We start from the raw sequence: 20,726 nt of genomic DNA on the forward strand, positions 1-20,726 counted from the left end.
ATTTTCTCTTTGATCCCACGAAACATATGGACCGACCACGATGAGTTGAATTAGGGCAGAGATCGGATTGAATCGAAGTCCATTAGGTTGTCAGGCCCATGGCGGGTTTGTGCCCACATTACACTACATTGGCCCATTCTAGTACCAGGCTCTTATGGGCAATTTCCAGAGCCGGTAACCGAGGATCTAAGCCGCAAATTCTTCTTATTTAACTTATTATGACTAGCAAGCCTTTATTACGTAAGTAAACTTTAAGGTCCATAAAATATCTCCCAAGATTCAGACACGACCCGGGTCAAAACCCAATTGGACGGGCTCGAAAATGAAGCTCTTTAGGAGTCTAGAGAATCAAACACGAGTTTCAAGCCTTATATGCATGCGCATAGCTCATTTCTTCAACTATTAGACAAGGGCGATGATCTTTAATTTAATTCTGTACCTGATACTTTCCTTAGTATCTCAATAAATTTCAATGAGTGTTAACGTTAGTGGTAATAGCCGCTGATTGTGAATGCTAGCACTGTGAGTGCCACATAGGCTGATGCGTGGATAACTCGATCTCTAGAGTTGGATAGAATCGCGACGGATGCTATTTTGGTCGTGCGGGCCAAAGTCTGTGTTTTTCATTTGGAACATTTGAAAGCTCGTGTTCATTATACGCCTGCTACGAAAATTGTGGACTTTTCTGGTCAAACTTTGAAATCTGGAAGAGGCATGTCACAAGAACTCCCTTGCTCCTTTATCCATAAAAATCATTGACACCCACAGGCTAGAACCACCAGAGCGAGAGGAGCATACAGGAACCAAACCAGAACAAGCGAACCACACGCCGACTATTAATTAATGTAGGAACCAAAGATTTGTCACTTCAGTAGATACTTTAGCCTCCTTGCAGCTTCCAACATGCACTCTCTACGCCCGAATGCACTCACTCTTATGTACCCTTCGCCGCCGGGGCCGAACCCGGCTCCCGGGACGGTCACGACGTGGGCCCTCTCCAGGATCTCGTCGAACACCTCCCAAGAACTCCGCCCCGGGAACTGCACCCACGCGTACGGCGCGTTCTTGCCGCCGTAGACTTTGAATCCAAGAGACGCGAATGCATCCATGATTATGTCTGCGTTCTCGTGGTAGTAGTCTATGGATCTGCAAAGAGCCTGGAGAAAGTTGGCAATCTTCTGTTAGATTATTATACTGGGCGCTTTCGAAGAATGGACAAACATTGACATTTCTACCTGGTGACCATCTGAAGAGAGGCAAGCTAGACCTCCTGCCTGAGCGATGTTCGATGAACCGTTAAAGCACGTGCACACGATGCGATTAAAATCCTTTATGATCGGAAATCCGTTCGAGTACCTCAGTTCCTTCGGTACGACGGCCCAGCCGAGACGGACTCCCGTGAACCCAGCAAACTTGGAAAAGGAAGAGATCTCTACTGCGACCTGGCCATAAAGAACAGTAGTCAACTGTAATAACGGCTCAAATTTTCCACCATTCGACCTCATATGATTGGCTATGTTAAAATGAAAAAATACCTCATTGGCTCCGGGGATCTCGAAGATCGACCTAGGGCTGTCGTCCGAAATATACGAAGCATACGCAGAATCGTGAAGTATGATCGACCCGTTCGCCTTGGCGAACTCCACTAGTCGCTCTAATTGCGGTCGGGACGCGGCAGCGCCAGTTGGATTGTTGGGAGAGCAGAAGAAAATGACGTCAGTTCGCGGGGTTGTCGTCAGGTCAGGGAAGAAGTCGTTCTCAGGACAACATCTCATGTACACGATGTTCTGAAACTTCCCGGTTTCCTCCAGGAACTTCCCTGCTTGACCCACGATTATGCTGGAATCGACGTAAGCCTGTCATGGGGTAGGTACATGGTTTTCTGAGTGCTTTTGAGAGATTAGTCCACGTAAATTTTCTAACTTTTCTTACTCTGCTTTATGATATTAACTTTTCATGCTATAGAATTAACATCGTAATTACCGGAAAAGTTGGGTCCTGAACAGCAATTGTCACTCCGGATCCCAGGAGCATCTGTTGAAAAAAATTAAGATCATTAGGGTTTTCATTTCAAGCAATATTACCTTGCACTTCATTGGCCCCCCAAAAAAAATTAACTGCCTTAAATAATAATTCTTAGCTTTTGGCTAAAAAAATGACAAAAATAATTATCCTAACTGCAGGAACAATTTAAATACTATATTTAGAACATTTACTTCTCGACAATATTTACATCATTGTGACGGAATAAGGGCACAAAACTTAGATTCTTTTCGGATATTACTTTGTACACTAATAGTTGAGAAAATCATTTTTAAAAGCGATGTGACACCAATCTACACATTTAATATAATCTAATGCAACTCATGGAGACCTTTTTTTCTCTAGCAATATTTTTTTATCCTACTTTTATTTTTTTTTCTTTATTTTTTTTTGTTTGTTTTCTCTAGTAACGTTGCGTTACCCGAAGGCGAGAAATGTCACATTGGGCACCATCGGATACGAAAACTTCGTCCCACTTCACTCCCTTATCTTTATAAACGACGTTTGCGATAGCCTCTCTCAGATCCTTCACAGAAGCCAAGTCGAATCTCAATAATTCGAGTGTAAACAACAACGACAGGACATAAGCTTCATTAAAAAAGAAGAAGAAGAAGAAGAAGCCCTCATGACGTCATCACTCATGCATATGATCTCATCCTTATGACGCGACACATTTGCAATTTTTTTTCGAAACCCTAATCATTGAACTATTGTTTAACCTTACTATCATGGAATATAAAGTAAAGCAAGGTGGTCCATCTAACTTTTGGCTGTTGGTATACTAAATAGAAGTTGACCTTATATTGTGAACGCCACACGAAACAACTCATTGGCCATCTGATACTGTCATGTGGGCAGGTATCGTTTGATTTACTAGACTTAAGAGCGACGACCGAATATGTCCAAAAATGACCTTTCATAGCACTTTGGTTTGGCATCTTATATGTGGATAGGAATTATTATCCATCCTATGAATTAACTGCAAGAAAATTCATTTTCAATGGCATTGTTGTAATAAGTATATATGTGTACCTATTGCTCGTGATCATCCATACCTATGTCTCTCCTATGTATGATCACCTCTAATATTTCTTTAACGTAATCTGACACAAGTTCCAGGGAGTTGCACGATTCAAAAGCTTAATTATAGTCTTGGTGATGGAGCACTTTGGTCACATAACTCACATCAAGAGCTTAAATTTCTACGACTCTGTAGTCAAGGATGACTAGAAAAATAATGCTCAACGCTCCTAAATCTTCCATAAGTGCGAAATATACAAAGAAACCCTAAAGGAACCCCAAAAAAAGTGGAATTATATCAACTTTCGGTTTACCCTTCCTATTTTGTAAACACTTTATACGTGGAAGTCAAGCAGTAACTTTCCATGAGAGTTTCCAGGTAGAAAGCTAACAGTATTTATGATGACAATGAATCATACATGCACAAGATTTCCAGAACATGTATAGCTCAAGGTTCATTCACAGGTTTAAGCCTGATCAATATGCTTCCTCCTTTAACTTCTAACCCTCGAATTTAAAGGATCCCAGTGAGTAGAATACAACCCGTATTCGAAGTCTCGATCGTACATAGTTCATGAAGACATTTTTCTATACTGAGCACAATCTACTTTTTGTTTCCGCAATGAGAGCTTGCTTGTACAAGAAACAAGGCATAAAAGTTCCTTCCCACTTTGGTATGGGCTAGGTTACCGCAACGAGGTAGGAAGAGACACTTCCTCGTATCTGCCTTAGAAAAGTCACTTGCATTATAGGTATCCTATGGTCTAATTTATTCTAACAAGTTTAGCCGTTGCGAGAATAGATGATAAGATGGGTTACAAGAGCTTACTTTAGGGAGTTTATACCTTGTACGTGACTTGGATTTAAGTTACTCTTAAATAGAGAAACAAGTCAAAGTCTAACTTGGAAAGTCAAAATGAATAGTCACGTCTAGAAGTTGCCCCCGCCAAACTTTTTCGTTTTGCATTTTTGGGTTTTTAGTAAAAATAAATATGATTAGGGTTAGATTGTAGTTAATAATAAGAAAGTTGTGATATGCTCTTCGAGGTTTTATGAGTAACAACCGCCACAGTAAACATATTTCGATTTTTCGAGATAAGAAAGCTCACTTTCCATGGTTGAATCTCGGGTCAATAAATATTCCTCTAACAACATGGAGTAGACAGGCTGCGGGCCAAATATTAGGTGGATGGCTCGAATGAGGACCATTTACACTTTGTAGGATGGAGAATTGAACTTGTACCTTGCGTCTAATTCACACACTAAGCCCGTTCTTTAATGATTAAGCAAGTACCATGTGGTTAAATTAAACGAAGGCTTCAAAATGATAGATTCGGAAAAGTTCTTTGTCGAGAATGAACTACAAATTGCGAGAAAAATGTAAACACTGTTATCTTACCCTGTTTCCTTGCTCATCTCCATATCCTGTGTATCCTATATCGGTGGAAAGAGCAAGTGCTTTCTGCGACAGGAAACCAAATCAAAAGAAGAATCGCTTAGACCAATTAAAAGAGAAGGGAAGAGGGGCTACCGATTCAAGATCTAGCATAATCTTCCAATCACATACAAGATGGGAAATAGCAAATTATCCTAACCCTAACCTCCACCTTCCTCAAGAAGGAGGAGAGAGAAAGTATCCCGTTAATTATAGTAGTCTAACAATAAGTTCTCGTACGAGGAGAGGGAGAGGGAGAGAGAGAATGCACCACGTGTTTTGACTTTTAACCTCTGCTAGATTCAGCTAGGGCAACCTGGAGATAGAGGAAGTTTCTTGATCATTTGGCATGTCTTACCTGGCTATTACGCTATTATGCTATGCCCATGGGTCTTGATTGTGACCATGATGTCCCAAACAATCATATCTTACCTGGCTGTTACGGACAAATGTGACTTATCTTCACTTACTTATTTTCCACAATTTTTTGGAAAAGGGTATCCCTGAGTCGGTCCTTAAATTATTGTTGACTTTAAATTTGGTCATCAGTTTGGTTCATGCATCATACTTGCTGTTGACTTTTCCAAATAATGTTATGTACCCAAAAGCTTGACCACGAAATTGAATTACAAAAGAATGTGACATATCGCAATGGGTATTTGAATAAGCGAGCCATAAGCAAGCATTCTATAAGATTGTTTTATAACGATTTGTAAACTGTTTCTCTAACTCGATGTTTATAGCTCTACTATTTCTTTCGTGGAATATTTAGAGGCACACAGTATTCGTATCTTGCGATTGATTTTGAATTAGCAGAGTAAGGTCCATATCAAGAATAATTGCTCGAGATCTACAAAGGATGGTTTAGAAGCTTGCACTCATGAGTGATAGTGATAACTCACTCGTTTAAATTCCATTCGTAACTCATCATAAGATTTTGAAAATCCATTTTGTATATTAACCTTAAAAAAAGTAATGTAACTCTAAAGGTTTATATATTCTTTCATGAAAAAAAGTTCATTGTAAGTCCTACATCTCATGTACATAGTAATACAATCAAATCCTTAATTTTTTTTTTAAATGCAATCAAAGTCCAAAAATTCTTTGAAAAAGTGCAACTAAGTCCTACAATAGTCACCTCGAAAATGACGTACGTGACAATTAAAGATTATTCACGTGTTGGACTTCTAGTGCATTTATCAACGTGAGAACTAGATTGTATTTTTAGATAAAAAAAAAATTGAGGACTGAAATTGATCAACTAAGAGGCTTAATCTTCATTATGTTCTGTAGTCTTAACATATAACTTTTGGTGCACTTCTATTCGTCCTTTGAACTTTTAGCCACTGGGGCCATCAACGGAGGACCAAGGTGTCTACAAGACCCACCAAACAAAAAACCCTAGCCAAAAGAAAAACATCGGGAAGGTCAGATCAAACATCGACATTATCAAAATCTGTCTGCACGAAGTCAATTTACCTGGGCCATAGCCGAGGTTATGATGTGGGGAATAGGCTGTGTGGTGTCGCCTATGCCGAGCTTTATCAACTTTGCATGCGGATACTTCTCATTGTGTTCAGCCTCCCGAATCAAAATCTTTCGAAAAAAATAAGAACATGTCAGGAAAAAAAAAACCTCAACAGAAAAGAACTCGTCTTGATCGATCGTCACCGTTGAGAGCTGACCTCGGGAAAAAGATAACCATTTCTCAGGCTCTCCATGGTGACATTTCGGGGGACTTTTGTGCAATGACCTGCGATTGGTCTCGGAAGTATGTGTTAGGTACGAGAAGCTATTACAAAACTTCGACGCCGACGATCCATTCAAACGACCAAAGTTTGAATACATTAGACTGCATATGTAAAAACTAAGTCGACCCCGAAATGGACCGATCTACGTACATGTGTATCACGAATTGTGATGGAAAAAGAAGAATAGTCCAGCCACAAGTACTCCCTTTGACTTTGTGAGTGAAAGCTATCAATTTTTATTTTCTCCAGGCTGAATTCTAGAAAAGAAAGCATGGAGAGATGTTGAAATGCCAACGGTGCAAGGACCACGTACGAGTAAGACCACCATTACCATTTGGTTGTATTTTTCTTCTAGTTAAAACAAATGGATTCTTGCGTGACCCATTGATATTGTTGAGAAAAGAGAGTTAAAAATTATCCATTTTCTCCTTATTGTGTAGTGATCGGACTAATCCGAGAATCATGTCATGTGATGTTCCTAGAGAGAAATCAGTGTGATGTTAGCAAAGTGAGACTGGCAGAGAAAACCCGAGGTGATAGAAATCGTCGGAATCAAAAGCTGAATTATTCTAATGAAGTCGTGTGTATAACGACGATAAGAATAAAATGTTTGCGTGACATGTCATGATTTTAATTCGTTTAATCGACCCAGTGTGTCATCCATGGATTAAGATGGTACACGTCCTATGGAAAGTGCATATTCTCGGTGTCGTCGCGAGATGCGCCGGGACAAGCTTACCAAGTCTTGCCTTGTTGTTCTCCGATGTTGCATTGCAAATCACCCTGAAAACACAATGAACACGAAAGCTACTTTAGAATTGCGCCTACACGGTAACTCCCAATACATCTGCCCCATCGAGCAACCTAATCCGACTTCCTGCACGAGAGAAATTTGAAACCTCAAGTGTAACACGATATACCAGACCTGGGCAAAGAGAGTTTTGGATGGCGGGAAGAAGCTGCATGAGGCATGCAAAAGCGAGAAGATGGTGGGTGAAGAGACATAGTCCTCCCTTCTTCGAGATCAGATGCTTCTCGGTATCGAAAGAGCAAGCAAACGATGCTGTAGATTGAATGCTATGTGAGCTTACGAAGAATTACAGGCCCGGTTGCAGCCTAATATATAGTGCACGAGTACGAAGGCCTAGGAAAAAATTTGACCATATGGTGGTTGAACTTGCCATGGAATTTTCTGCGGAGCTTCCAGGAAAAGTACAAAGGGAGATGATACAGATGCTCACGCAAGTCCATCAACCATTTGGTCTCTCTCTCTCTCTCTCTCTCTCTTCTCCTTTTCTTTTTTAGGATGGATTTATTCTCTTAGTCTAACATGCAGAGATATGAACACTCTTCCATCCCACCTGCATACGAATACGTACGTCTAATCTTCAAAGTACTTACTCTCGAAATGTGCTTCGTTCATGTGGAAATTTTGTGCGGGGCACTCTTTCCCAGAACTTGCATTGCCTTCTTTGAGTCCATGAGGAACACCGTCGCATGCAAAACAACTACTTGCTTTTGGTGACTAAACAAGACATAATGATATCAACCGCACATCGGGTGAATTCTTGGAACCTGCCCCGAAGTTTACGTTCCATGGAACTTAGGACAGGAACGCATCTCAAAGAAACTAACCCCGGAGACAGAGGTCCAACGTGGGAAAAAGAGGAAAGGGACTTCGAGAAAAATACTCGAAACCCTACTTTGAGCAGCTACAACGTTATTCTCTTCTGATCTGCTTTAGTAAATTAACATTCAAGAAGTAGCTACCTGGTTCCAAGCAAGTTTCGGACCGTCTTTTGCACTTGGACACAGCTTGTTCAACAAGAGAGGCGGCACTATCTGCCGGTATATGTTATACAGGCTTATATGCTATCGGATGTTGTGAAATTTCTCTGCGTTTCGTGAGTATCCGCTGATCCAATGCGTAGAGCTAACCATGGGAGATGTATTTGAAGTTTTTCAGTGCAATCTAATCTTGACGCTGCGCTTAGTCATCACATAGTTTATAAACGATAGATGAATTTCCCCGGCCTTTCCACGAGCCGGTCAACCTCATTCTGGTCTATGCGTGCTTGTTATGGGCTCCGGATCGACATGTACACGTTCTCGAGTTCACAGGTCCTTTACTAAGTACGGTACTGCTTAGGGTCTCTCGTTATACTGTGAAAATTACTCAAAAACTCTTAAACCTATTGTAATTATGTCAATTCGGTCCTAAATATTTTTTTGGTCAATTAAGTCTCAAAATTTTTGCATTTACCCCAATTCATCCATTTGGCCAACTTTGGCCTACTAACACCGACGTGGTAATTTTATAATAATTTTTAATATTTTAAATTATTTTATCTTTGCTTCTTTACTTTTTTTTCTTCCTTCTTCCTCTGCAGTCGCCGGCCTTGCCAATGGCCAGCGACCGACCACAAGCAAGAGCTGGCAAGGTTCTCCTCCACTGGGGTGAGGTCAAACTCGCCGTTGTCCGGCAAGGGTCGACCTTGCCGGCCACGAGCAAGGCTCGCCCTTGCCGAAGGCCGGGAAGGGTCGACCTTGCCAGCATCGGCCTATGGCGAGACGATGCAAGAAAGGCGGCATTTTTACAAACACCTAAGGTGCATCATGGATGGCTGAGCAAAAATTTGTGAAAGCAAAACTGCAAAAAGCGAAAGTTATGGATTTGATGAGGACGAGCCTAGCTCAAGACCGGTGAGATCGACCCTGCGATGCAAGCCTTGCTTAGCGGGCAAGGTCAACCCTCGCCGGCTCTCGTTTGTGGCTAATCGCCGGCCATTGACGAGGCCAGCGGCTACAAAGGAAGAAGGGAAGAACACAAAGAAAGAAAAATAAAACAAAGGAAAAAAGTAACAAATAAATAAAAAATAAAAAATTGAAAAATATTAAAATGTTATTAAGAATTGCCACGTCAACACCAACCAACTAAAGTTAGTTGGATGGACTGAATTGGTACAAATGCAAAAAATTTAAGACTCAACTAGCAAAAAAGAAAGGTTTATTACTTAGTTGGCACAATAGTAATAAGTTTAGGACATTTTTGGTAATTCTTCCTATTATATCTCATTCATTTGTCTAATTTGGAAGCTACTAACCTAACAAACCGACAAGATTGTCAATTATTTCTGACCACACGATCTCTCAATCAATGAGTGCTTATGCAAAATACGCAATGATAGTATGTGGATCTTCGATTGAGATTGTATCGTCTCCGACAGTATTGTCAAAAAAGCATTTCCCATCTAATTTACATGTATCGATGGTTGAAAAGTAATGGAGACGCTAATAGAAGCACCTTATGTAGAGCAGTGTATCTTTTGTCTTATCATCAACCTTGTCACATACCAATCATCTTTGTACAATATTTCCACACCAACTACACCATTTTTGCAAGGAAAATTGAAACCGTTTAGATGAAGACCCTAATGATACGCTAGATTTTAGCCAAACTAACGCATGAAAGTATATAAAAGGACCTCAAAATTAGGTGGCTGGAAAGACTTAAATTGAGGACCTCTTATTCCAACACGAACTTGATTAGAAAGTCCGTGAAAGCATGAGGAAAAAAAATTTGTGAAAGTAAAAAGATTTGATTAGAAAATCATAAAATTGTAGGGACGATCATTACGATTTTTCCTTACGATGTCATGTAATATATAATGATATTGCATCCAACTGTTTTAAAAACTTCAAATTTTTATATGAAAGCATGTGTTAACATTTAAATATTTTTTTAAGAGAAACCATGGTCTACCACTACTCATCACCTAGTCGTTGCCGGTACGAATACAGACATCTCTAACTTTTTATGCAGAAATATTCAACAAGAACTTTTGCCCTGCTAGTCCTTACCAATAAAGAGTATAAACGTCTCCATAGCGAACTTGTATGCACAAATATTCAACAGGTCTTTTCCGTGAACTTTCCAGCTGCCGAACTCTGGAATCCTGTCGGATCCCACGTACATGATTACGTCATAATTCCGTATATGAAGTATGCCAATAAATGATAGCCTGATATCATTAAAAAAAGAAAAAAAAAAGTGTGAACTTCACAAGAGTTGATGGCACTATAATTAATCGATTTTCTTCGCGCGTGTAAGGGACACGATTGATGTCGGAGCCAAATATTTTTCCTGTTCCATTACAAAATTTTCAAAATTGCGGTCTTGAATGATTTGAGTCTGAGGAGGGAACCTATAGCTTGGACCAGACAAGACATCGATGTTTTTAATGGTCGTCTCTTGATACGGAAAGAGATAAGGCGGATCGCTTTTGAAGCAAAGCAGTGTGTGGCTGCTATAAACAAAACCTAAACTTGTAGAAAACAGGAGTCCTGGTCGTGGAGAATTGATTGGCTTTGACTGATGCCATCGAATTTGCGCAGTAGGAAAAAAGGTTCACCGGAGGTTGTGGCCATGCCCTCTCCTCTTTTTTATATTTCATCTCGGTCTTTGCTCGTATTCCTTCCTATCCATATTCGTCAAATGTCAATCTAGAGTCGTAAGAGAGAAAACCTCGTATCCCCACCAAAACCCTTAGCCATCTTCCACTCCATCGCCATCTTCTAAGAGAAAGAGAGAGAGAGATGGCCATGGCCATGGCGGCATTGGAGTTCAATTGCGGACGTGTAGATCCCAAGGTAGAGGTGGAGGCATCCACACTATAATCTAGCCCGCTGAATCTGTGCAACACCACAAAACTAATCGAATCAATGTAACAACACGTTGCGGGCCCGTCGACCGTCGGAGTTCGATTGTGGACTTTGCTAGCACAACAAACTCTGAATAACTATAAGATTGTGGACCACAAATTCTTAAAAAAGTGAATTCACGACAACATATGATTATTCGTTATTTATTTTTTTATGGCTCAGAATAAACGGTTAAGCTCACGGTGGATTAAGAACAGTCACGTAATCATTTTCGTGTATTTTAGGCTTATCCTTGCATGCTTCTACACAAGGTGTTTTTCTTCCCCTTTCATAAAGTGCTATAGGTCTCATTATACGTGTTCATGTTAAGGCACATGCTTATATGGAAGCATGTGGAAGAAATAAAGCATCAATCTCATGACGTGTAGAGATCAATATGTCATAAGAGCAGCGTAAAAACATTTCTCTATAGGGGGATCATATGTAAATTTCATTACAAGTACTTACAAAAGACGTCCGTAGGAGAATGATGTAATGAAGTGCGTCCTTTTCACTTTTCATATGTCCCGGAAAACTTCTTAAACTCACTAATGAAAAGGTAGACGTTCTGACTTTTCAAATTAATGAATCAGATCGTAATTGTGTGGTCGAGAAGAGTGGAAAGCGTGTGACGTCTATCTAAATTCGAAAAATTACAAGAAAAAATCCAACACTTATTATATGAATGTCTATTTAATTTTAAACACTTCAATTCAACCATCTTAATTTTAAATCTTTTGACAATTTGCTAATGTAGTCGTTGCGATCAATTTTGGTCGAAAATCGTTGGCCCGAATGCCAAGCATCCTATATGGCATTGTAGCACGATCGGCGTTGACGTGGATAATTTTATCATTTTTTATATTTTCATTTTCCTTTATTATTTTCTCTTCTTTTTTTTCATCCCAGGCCCTTGCCTAGGTGAGTCCTTGCCCAGGCTGCTAGAATCGCCTCACTATGCCACGAGGGCGACCCTTGCTTGTGGTCGGCGATTTTCGCTAGCCATCACCAAGGGTCGCCAATCGATGGAGGGAAATAAGAGAAAAAGAAAAAGGAAAGAAAAGAAAAAGACAAAAAGAAAACAAAAAATCAAAAATCAAAAAGATAAAAAAAAAAAAAAAATTACTCACCTTAGTGCCACTTGAGCCACATAGGACGGTTGACTCTACGTTAGCGATTTCTTGCCAAAATTGACCGAAATGATTACATTGATAAATTATCAAAAATTTTATGACTAAATTAGCCTAATTTATTTTTTGGTTGAAAGATGCCATTCATCTATTATAATAATAATTCAAGAGTTACATCTTCCAAGTCTTGCAAATTCCAGACAGCTTATAAACAAAGCAAAAGCTAGAAAGCAAATAACAAAGCACAATTCGCAACTAGCAGCACATTCTCATCCCTCCAAAACAAATATGTCGCTGTAAAACTTCGGCGGCCGATCACCAAAATCAGTAATAAGAACACACCAAAATCTCCTACTCTATTTGCAACAGCTTGCGATGCACATCTAGGTTTAGCGTCCTCATGACCATCGCCGTGTAAAGATACCAACATCAATATGTTGAAAGGATACATATCAAATACTTGTAGAAAAATCCTATATTTATATCTAGATCTAGTTAGGGAAGGTAAAATCCTTGAAACTTAACTGAAATCTAAATCGGGAAAGAAGAACGACATAATCTGGGAGTGGTTGTGGAGCCACATCACGAACATCCTCCTCGACGCTATCAACTGGATGGATGACCGAACTAATATGTACGTTCACCCAAAATCAAATGCATAAAGTTATTCACGCAAGCAAAATAAAAGCTTCAAAGGGAGAAGATGAAAATAGAAAGCGAAATTTTGGGGGAGGGGAGGGGATAGGGGGAGAGAGAGAGAAGGGGGGTGGTTGGAAGAAACCCTAGCAAAGCAAAGGGATGATAGAGAAAGGCCCTCGAGGCAAATTGACATAACTTAAGGGTTTAGAATTGAATTGATTGTCGTACAATAAATTTAGAATTTTTTAAATAATTTTTCTAATTAATTTCTATATGTCAAACCAATCTTCAAACCCTAAAACTTCACAGAAAAAAGAAAAAGAGAGATGCACCTGATGTAATTTATGGAAAAGAGATGGAGGAGCATTGAAGGCAAGTATTTGCTAGCAAGGAGTAAAGGTGAAGTAGTCCCTAGTACTACATTGTCATCGAACAAACAAAGATGTAGATGAGAAGTAAAAGAGTTATGTGAACATATACAAGAAAAAATAAAATCATGCTCGAAAGCCGATTTTGAAATCGCTTTACTTCATTTTAAAAGTCTTAAATCGGAAGACGGAAGTGTGATTCAAAATTTAAAATGCTCCGATAGTTTCCGCGAAACAAAAGCGAAACTTAGCAATTACCCAAGAAAGTTCAACGACATCGACTCTTCTTTGTCCATCATCACATTACCACAACGTGGGAGTAATGTCACCAACCACGATAATCAATCCAAATGTGGAAGCATGTTTCTATCAAAAGTCTTCAACCTAATCGCTTAATTAGAATATGGAAAAGGTGGCCCGACAGGACTTACTCATTTTAGTCAATTGATACATCAAAGACTCTTAAAAATGGCAAATTTATTCACCGTTCTATGGGTGGCAGATATTGAAGTGTATTAGTCAAGAGTATTTCGAGTTCCAGCATTATTAAATTCCTATGAAATGAGCCGCCAACGAAAATTAAGCATTGTAGTTTTTTTTTTTGTGATATTCATGTGTGAAACTCACTTATGAATTCATGTCGATTCGTATTATGACAAAAGATAACCTCTTTTATTGTTATGGAAAGATCAAATGCTTTTCGTCTCTGATTTCACCGAAGAAAAGAGAGGTCCGTTCGATTTCAAGTATTTCAGTTTAGCAATGTGGGAATGTATCGTCAAATATTCAATGTCTTGAGATTGAAGAGACGGTCGAATTTCATTACAAATTGTAAAAGCTACAAGTAAAAGGTTCTATGTATTGAAGTTGTTGTCTCACGTAGTTTGACAATGGATCCTATATGCTCTTTATATTCATGTGGTATCCTTCCACTTATTAGCTTAAGCGTTTAGATTGGATTTTCTAGCATGTTATCTGAGCCAGTATTGTCCGCAAATGTGCTACTTGCACGTGAGAGGGGATGCTAAAATTATTGTCCCACATTGCTTGACAACATGTCCTATATTCTCTTAATATTCATATGGTCTCCCTCTACCTATTAATTTAATTCTTTAGGTTGGACTTTCTAACACTATTGTGGCCCCAAATTAGAGTTGGAAATATGTGTTTATATTGCAAAATCTCGTTGTTTCAATTGTTTAATTCGATTCTATTCTAAAGTATGCTTTTACCAAAAAAAAGAAAAAGAAAATTCAGTCGTGTTAGCTTCAAGAATGTGTTGGAATTACAAGATGAAGGGACTTAACTGGAAAAATCTTACAAGTTCGAATATGAAATCGAAAAAATAGTGCAATTTCATGGGCCAAATGTGTACTTTCAATGAAATTTCCTTCCATTAGTCTTTTGAACTGTAGTTAAATCAATTATGATTTGACCCAAAAAAAAAAAAATGGTGAGCATCATCTCCATTTATTTTTCAGTTAAGTCAGCGTGCGACTCATATGCATAGCGTAACCCACCAATCGAAGTTGTGAGAAACGGATCGGAACGGTCCGAAATTTCTTAATACGCCAATCTATGTATATGGACCTGAATAAATATTTCATCCCTCCATTGTATTTCTGTCGAGTTAGAAAAATAATTAAATTTGGTGCAAGTGTTAATTCTCCTGTGATTGATGGCCACATATAAACTTTATTAGTTTTAGATTCTAGATGAAATTTACGTGTGTCTTTTCTGTACGAACGACCTATGTGGAGTAGAAGAAGCATGTGCGTTACACGCGCCACTTCCACGTGTCGGACGGTCCACGTCTCGGCCACTATAGCCTGGACAGAGGGTGAGACATGTCTTTTTCACTTAAAGAGAATCTGATTTTCCTTTCCGGTGTTTCCGAAGCTTAATCGGAAAATGTTTAAGTCGCTCGATTGTGTTATGGGTGGAGGGTGTTTTGATGTCCATACTGGATCAGATGTTGTTCATCAAAATCTTAACTACATATATTTTTATCAAAGTTACGGTGAATGCAAGAAGTCATCACCCCGTTACGTATCGAGAATCCGTCTCTCGACGAGCCATGTAGCTACCGACTATCCGAGGGGAGATTGATTGCAAAATAGGAAACGGAATTCGAGGTGTCGCCTCCTGCCGCCTCTATCTCCATTTCGTGTAGGGTTTTTTGGCTCTCATTTTCCATCCTTGTTTTTTTTTTTTTTTTTAATTTTGTAGTGTTATTGCATATTTTCTTTGTTTTTTTTTTTTGTGTCACATTTGGTTTGTGATATTGGATTAAAACTTTGAATGATTCATCTGATTGTGAACTTGATATCGTTTTATTTGCTTTTTCTGGAAATTTTCTGGGTTTTTTTTTCCCTAAAGATTCTTAAACAATATAAGATTTAGGCTTTTTTTAAATAAAAAAATTGTGGACGGGCCTGGCCCACCTCACTCATCTACTGGGCGGGCCCAAACTGAAAAACAGGCCGGAGTCGGGCCTGGGCGGAGCCAGAGTCTGTTGCCACCAAGGTGGGCCCGGCCCGAAATCGCCCAGTAAACAGGTCTAATCGTGGACACTCAACCAAGCGTTCTCTTCGACCAAAAAAAAAAAAAAAAAAACCAAGCGTTCTCAAGTCCAATAGTCCCGGACCAATATGACCCGACCCGAATCGTGCGGCCACCGAACGGGGAGTCTCCATCTTCTCCGAGCCGGACTGGACCGTGGTGTGGGCGCTCCCTCTCTCTTGTCATCCCGATATTGCATGGATGAAGAAGATTTCCTGAGGTGCTGCTCTTTCTCTACTTGATCAGATATTGCTGGAAATTCTTCATTTCTTATAGGGTTGATGATGTGATTGCTTCGCTTTTGTCCGTCCCGAAGATTGGCGTTCTTGATTTGACTTTCCTCTTCCCACGTGTGTGGCGGCGGCTTCAACTCGATAGAAAGTTCTTTGCTTTCTGGCGGGGTCTCTTCGTCCTCGGGTTCTGCTTGAGGAAACGATTGGTAGTAAAGGGCTTTGATTTCCTTTGCTCTGTTGTTGTTCTTGCGCCGATTAGGGCGTTGCTCGTGAAGCCGAGCTGCACTTTCGGTGAATTTGACCGAGGCATGGCTGAGGAGTTGGGGATGTATTCGAAATTTGAAGTATGTTTCACGGCATTTTTGTTATTCGTACCATTCGGAATCTTTGCTAAATTGCATGTCCCGGAATCATCGAGGGTTGATTAGGCAGTAATCTACATTGTAGAGACTTTCATGGCGAGGAAATTAACATCTTAGACACCAGCCCACAGGCTATTGTACGTTTCAAATCATTCCTCTTCTACAAGTCCGTATGCTTGTGCACTGCTCTTGCGTTTTGTGATTGAAGAGCCGGTTCTAGAAGCAGTTCTTGTCTTCTTTGGACCCATTTTTCCTGATTTTGCGGCACACGGCTGGCCTTAGCCATCTGCTTTCATTTTACGTGGCTTCCTGGAAGTGGTCCATGTAGTTTGGACATTAAATGATCCACCAAGTCTATGCAGGAGCTGCAACTGATTGATGAAATTAGCGGGAAATTGAGGAAAGTGAAAATTTAATCGTGGGTACGTCTGATTGTGACATCCTGTTAGCATACTTCCCTAAATTCAGGAAGGTCTGCTTGCATTGTGATGTATATCAATGAAACATTTGGAGCCTAGCAATTTTCTGTTGAATTCCGCGAGATGGCACTTGAGATTTTTTTCTTTCTTGAGTTTTGCTAGACAGCTGCATTCCTTTTTTCCATCTTATGTGTGATTGGGTCTTATATGGGCATGTTTTGGAATGTTAATTAAGTCATTCGTCTAACTTAGTTTTCTTGTTCCCCAGTCTTGTGTCTGGTTAGCCACTGTGTTTCTTGTTGATGATCATTACCTTCCTGAGAGAAAATAGACGTCAGTCTGCACCTTGGAAGGCATTGCGTGTTCCCCCAAGTTCAATTGCCTGGCTATCTAAGACCTATAGCACCATGCGAGAAGATAACAGTTTTTCCTGCGTACACTCTTCTGGATGCGGTAGTGACTTAATCCAGAAACCTGCTCCCACATGTGACGACGACAAATGCTCTTGCAGAAATGTGGAGTCCACCCCGGAAATAGAAAAGAAGTATGTTCACCGTGTTTATGATGCTATAGCTCCTCATTTCAGTTCCACTCGATTCGCTAAGTGGCCAAAGGTCGCCACCTTTCTGAAAACTCTGCCTCCAAGATCGCTCATCTTGGATGCAGGTTGTGGAAATGGGAAGTACTTGGGCTTGAATCCGGATTGCTATTTCATTGGATGTGATATAAGTGCTCCGCTGATCAAAATATGTGCAGATAGAGATCATGAGGTTCTGGTTGCCGATGCTGTCAATCTTCCTTACAGAACTGGTTTCGGGGATGCTGCAATCTCAATAGCCGTATTGCATCACTTGAGTACGGAGAATAGGAGGAAAAGAGCAATTGAAGAGTTAGTTCGTGTCGTGAAAAAGGGCGGGCTGGTCCTGATAACCGTGTGGGCTGTAGAACAGGAAGATAGATCATTGCTTACCAAGTGGACTCCTCTAGCACCAAAATATGTAGAAGAATGGGTAGGACCAGGAAGTCCCCGAGTTCGCAGCCCTTCGTCTTTGATGTTGGAAAGCATCCCAGAGACAGATGACAGTTCAGCAGAGAGCATGAGGGAAGTTAGAGTTAATATAGCCGCGAAGCCAGAGAAGACTCAGACTTTAAATCATCATGGAGAAGATGACGCAACGGCATTGAGACAAGAAAAGAATATCCAGGATCAACAGGAATACTTTGTACCTTGGCACTTACCCTATCATCGTGCTGAAATCAGTGGAGCTTCCATGACTGCTCTTGCAAGTGGCTTGGCAAAAAAGGACGATAAAAAGGGTGCCGTAGTGTATAATAGATATTACCATGTCTTTGGTGAGGGGGAGCTTGAGAGGTAAATCAAAAAATTCATATGTTTTTGGATACAACTACTCATCATTAATATAGATACGAGAATTTATGTGTTCTTTTTCAAAAATTTAAATATGCTTTCTAAGCTAGTTCTATGATATACATTCAAATTAAAAAGTTCTACCTGTTGGGTTTACACTGCTATTAAATGTTTTGAATGTTTTGATTCCTGAAACCACTCTGCAAGAAGTTACTCCCTACCCATACTCTCTCATGGCGCTTGTGTTCAGCTGATAAAATTGACCTCTTCTGCTCGCTCTTTTTGGCTTGGCCTTCGCAGGTTGGTATCTGGCATGGACAACATCATAGTTGTTGATCGTTTTTATGACAAATCAAACTGGTGTATTATTCTTGAGAAGACATGCTGACACAATCAGGTGTGGAGAGCATGGATCTTTTGCGGTCGCAGCTGGTAGATTCTTATGCTAATGCCAAGCCCTGCAAGTTATATGGTCGACCTCAATATATGTTTTGACTACGAATTTTCAGAGAATCATTCATTCTCATCAATGACTGGACAAGGGTATGATTGAGGCTGAGTTTTCACTCTTTGGCCAAAATTTTGTGAATTTTCACTCAGTATAGATTTCTGGAATGTAATGGTCGGAAATGCCAAGATGGCGTTAAGCAACCGATCACTATGGTCTGCAACTCACTGCCGTCATGATGTGCTTATCTGTTCTATATCGGCCATTTTGATTCTTTGTATTTTTGGTTACACGATGGTCATACATGGCAAATAATATTTCCTAGAGTTTCAGGTTTCCTGGTCATAAAAGGAGAGCTGTTCTATGAGCAGTGACTTTCGATAAACGATAATGCAAGAAATAAGGCCGACAAGTCAGGAGATGCTATCCGAGATCAAATCCTCGAAAAAGCCAAAAGAGGAGGGAACTTTCAGGAGGACACCCAAATTTTGGAGACCATTGCCCTCATGGGTTTCCTTTCATTCTTAGAATTAGAACATGAGTTTCACTCAATTCTCAAATATTTAGCGCATTCGAGCAAAAATAGGTGACCCGAGATCCCAATTTCATGAACCGCGTGGAATCATCTTTTAACAACTTGAGTAGTGGCTGAAGAACTTCGAAACTGATGACATGAACAAGTCCACTGTGACAAAATCAAGAAAAGAACGTGTCCTGAAACTTGAAGGCAAAAACTTACATCAGGGGCAAGAAGACCGTCGGGTTTCCATTTCCCATTTCAGCCCGACTTCTTTCTCAATATCTTATGTTTATTTCCTCGATCACTTGCACTGCTTCTCTCGTTAATAATAACAATCAAAGCAACAGAAGTTTCTTTCTTATATTTCTGCGGAGAAAGGTTGCAGGCATATCCAGTTGAAAAAGGGAAAATATAAGGATCTGTAAGTCGCTGGTAGTCGTCTTATGGCCTCGGCAATGCGTTGCAGGCATATCCAGTTGAAAAAGGGAAAATATGAGGATCTGTAAGTCTCTGGTAGTCGTCTTATGGCCTCGGCAATGCGTTCCAGCAGTATTTGCAGCTCAGTGCTATTTTGTTTAACAAGTAGGCATACCTAGAACAAAATTACTACCACGCAACTTGCAAAATTTCCCTAGTGCTTGACACAGGGATTGTGTATTGGATATCCTTATGTATGTACAACGGCACGTCCACATCTTTATCGATACAGATATGGATCGATCACAAATAAATTACAGGTGACAAATGAATTTTCTCCTTTTCCTTCGGCCACCTACACACCCAGCTCTCCAATGCTTACAGAACTTTGGCATTTCCTGGAGATGACAAATCATATGATGTTAAGGAGTTCGATGCATGGAAAAGGGTGGATATACCAGATATAGCTTAGAAGTCAGGTCAATCAACCTTCTTGGCAGACTTTCTATCGACCCCAGGCAACATTACTTTAACATGTATATCATCTATTCCTGAGACAATGGTGGTATACCTATCCTCATCCGGGTGATATGCCTGCAACTTTTCTCTGCAGAAATATAAGAAAGAAACTTCTGTGCTTTGATTGTTAGTATTAACGAGAGAACTAGTGCAATTGATTGAGGAAATAAATGAGAAAGAAGTCGGGCTGAAAAGGGAATTCGAAAAGATATTGAGGTGGATGACTATGTACTTGCTACAATTCTCAATTCATGTGGACATGTGGAGCCTTGTCTAACGCGTTTGTCGGTAGTGCGTTAATTCATATGTATGCAAAATGTGGATATCTAGCAAATTTTCGACAGCATGTCACAGCGTAATTTGGTAACGTGGAAGGCTATGATCATGGGGTATGCAAGGACAGGGTATTGCCAAGAGGCTTTAAAGCTCATGTATCGAATGAGAGCAGAAGGTATTGAGGTGGATGACTATGTACTCGCCACAATTATCACTGCATGTGGAGATTTGGAGTGGGACAAAGAACCTTCATCCGAATATTTTGTCCCCCTCTAAATCTCCACATGAAGTGAGAACTGTGGTGAGTACATAGTCATCCACCTCAATACCTTTTCGATTTCCCTTTTCAGCCCGACTTCTTTCTCGTTTATTTCCTCAATCAATTGCTCTAGTTCTCTCATTAATACTAACAATCAAAGCACAGAAGTTTCTTTCTTATATTTCTGCAGAGAAAGGTTGCAGGCATATTCAATTCAACAAGCATAGCCAGTTGAAAAGGAAAATCTAAATAGCT

The 20,726-nt window shown here is 40.0% G+C and overlaps 2 protein-coding genes across 8 annotated transcripts; one reads left to right on the forward strand and one right to left on the reverse strand.

Annotated features, from left to right (window-relative positions):
- Positions 1 to 734: 734 nt before the first annotated feature.
- LOC115748983 (probable LL-diaminopimelate aminotransferase, chloroplastic) lies at positions 735 to 7,256 on the reverse strand. Its single transcript, XM_030685652.2, has 10 exons — positions 7,175 to 7,256; positions 6,989 to 7,032; positions 6,184 to 6,251; positions 5,978 to 6,094; positions 4,463 to 4,525; positions 2,465 to 2,569; positions 1,984 to 2,034; positions 1,536 to 1,856; positions 1,236 to 1,442; positions 735 to 1,157 (listed from the first exon to the last, which is right to left on the reverse strand). Exons 1-10 carry the CDS (start codon positions 7,252 to 7,254, stop codon positions 864 to 866), a joined length of 1,350 nt encoding a protein of 449 aa, XP_030541512.2. The 5' UTR covers positions 7,255 to 7,256; the 3' UTR covers positions 735 to 863.
- An 8,483-nt stretch (positions 7,257 to 15,739) lies between these two features.
- LOC115748984 (tRNA (carboxymethyluridine(34)-5-O)-methyltransferase) lies at positions 15,740 to 18,760 on the forward strand. Of its 7 annotated transcripts, none has more exons than XM_048274885.1 (4): positions 15,820 to 15,869; positions 15,966 to 16,066; positions 16,932 to 18,035; positions 18,333 to 18,760. In XM_048274885.1, exons 3-4 carry the CDS (start codon positions 16,966 to 16,968, stop codon positions 18,418 to 18,420), a joined length of 1,158 nt encoding a protein of 385 aa, XP_048130842.1. In that variant the 5' UTR covers positions 15,820 to 15,869; positions 15,966 to 16,066; positions 16,932 to 16,965; the 3' UTR covers positions 18,421 to 18,760. The 7 variants fall into 7 exon arrangements, with proteins under 7 accessions (XP_030541513.1, XP_048130842.1, XP_048130841.1 ...); XM_048274884.1 differs by lacking the exon at positions 15,820 to 15,869 and having other exon boundaries at positions 15,876 to 16,066; positions 18,333 to 18,455; positions 18,503 to 18,760; XM_030685653.2 differs by lacking the exon at positions 15,966 to 16,066 and having other exon boundaries at positions 15,740 to 15,869.
- The last annotated feature ends 1,966 nt before the right edge of the window (positions 18,761 to 20,726 follow it).

Source organism: Rhodamnia argentea, chromosome 2 (genome assembly GCF_020921035.1).
Source record: "Rhodamnia argentea isolate NSW1041297 chromosome 2, ASM2092103v1, whole genome shotgun sequence".
NCBI classification, from domain to species: Eukaryota; Viridiplantae; Streptophyta; class Magnoliopsida; order Myrtales; family Myrtaceae; genus Rhodamnia; species Rhodamnia argentea.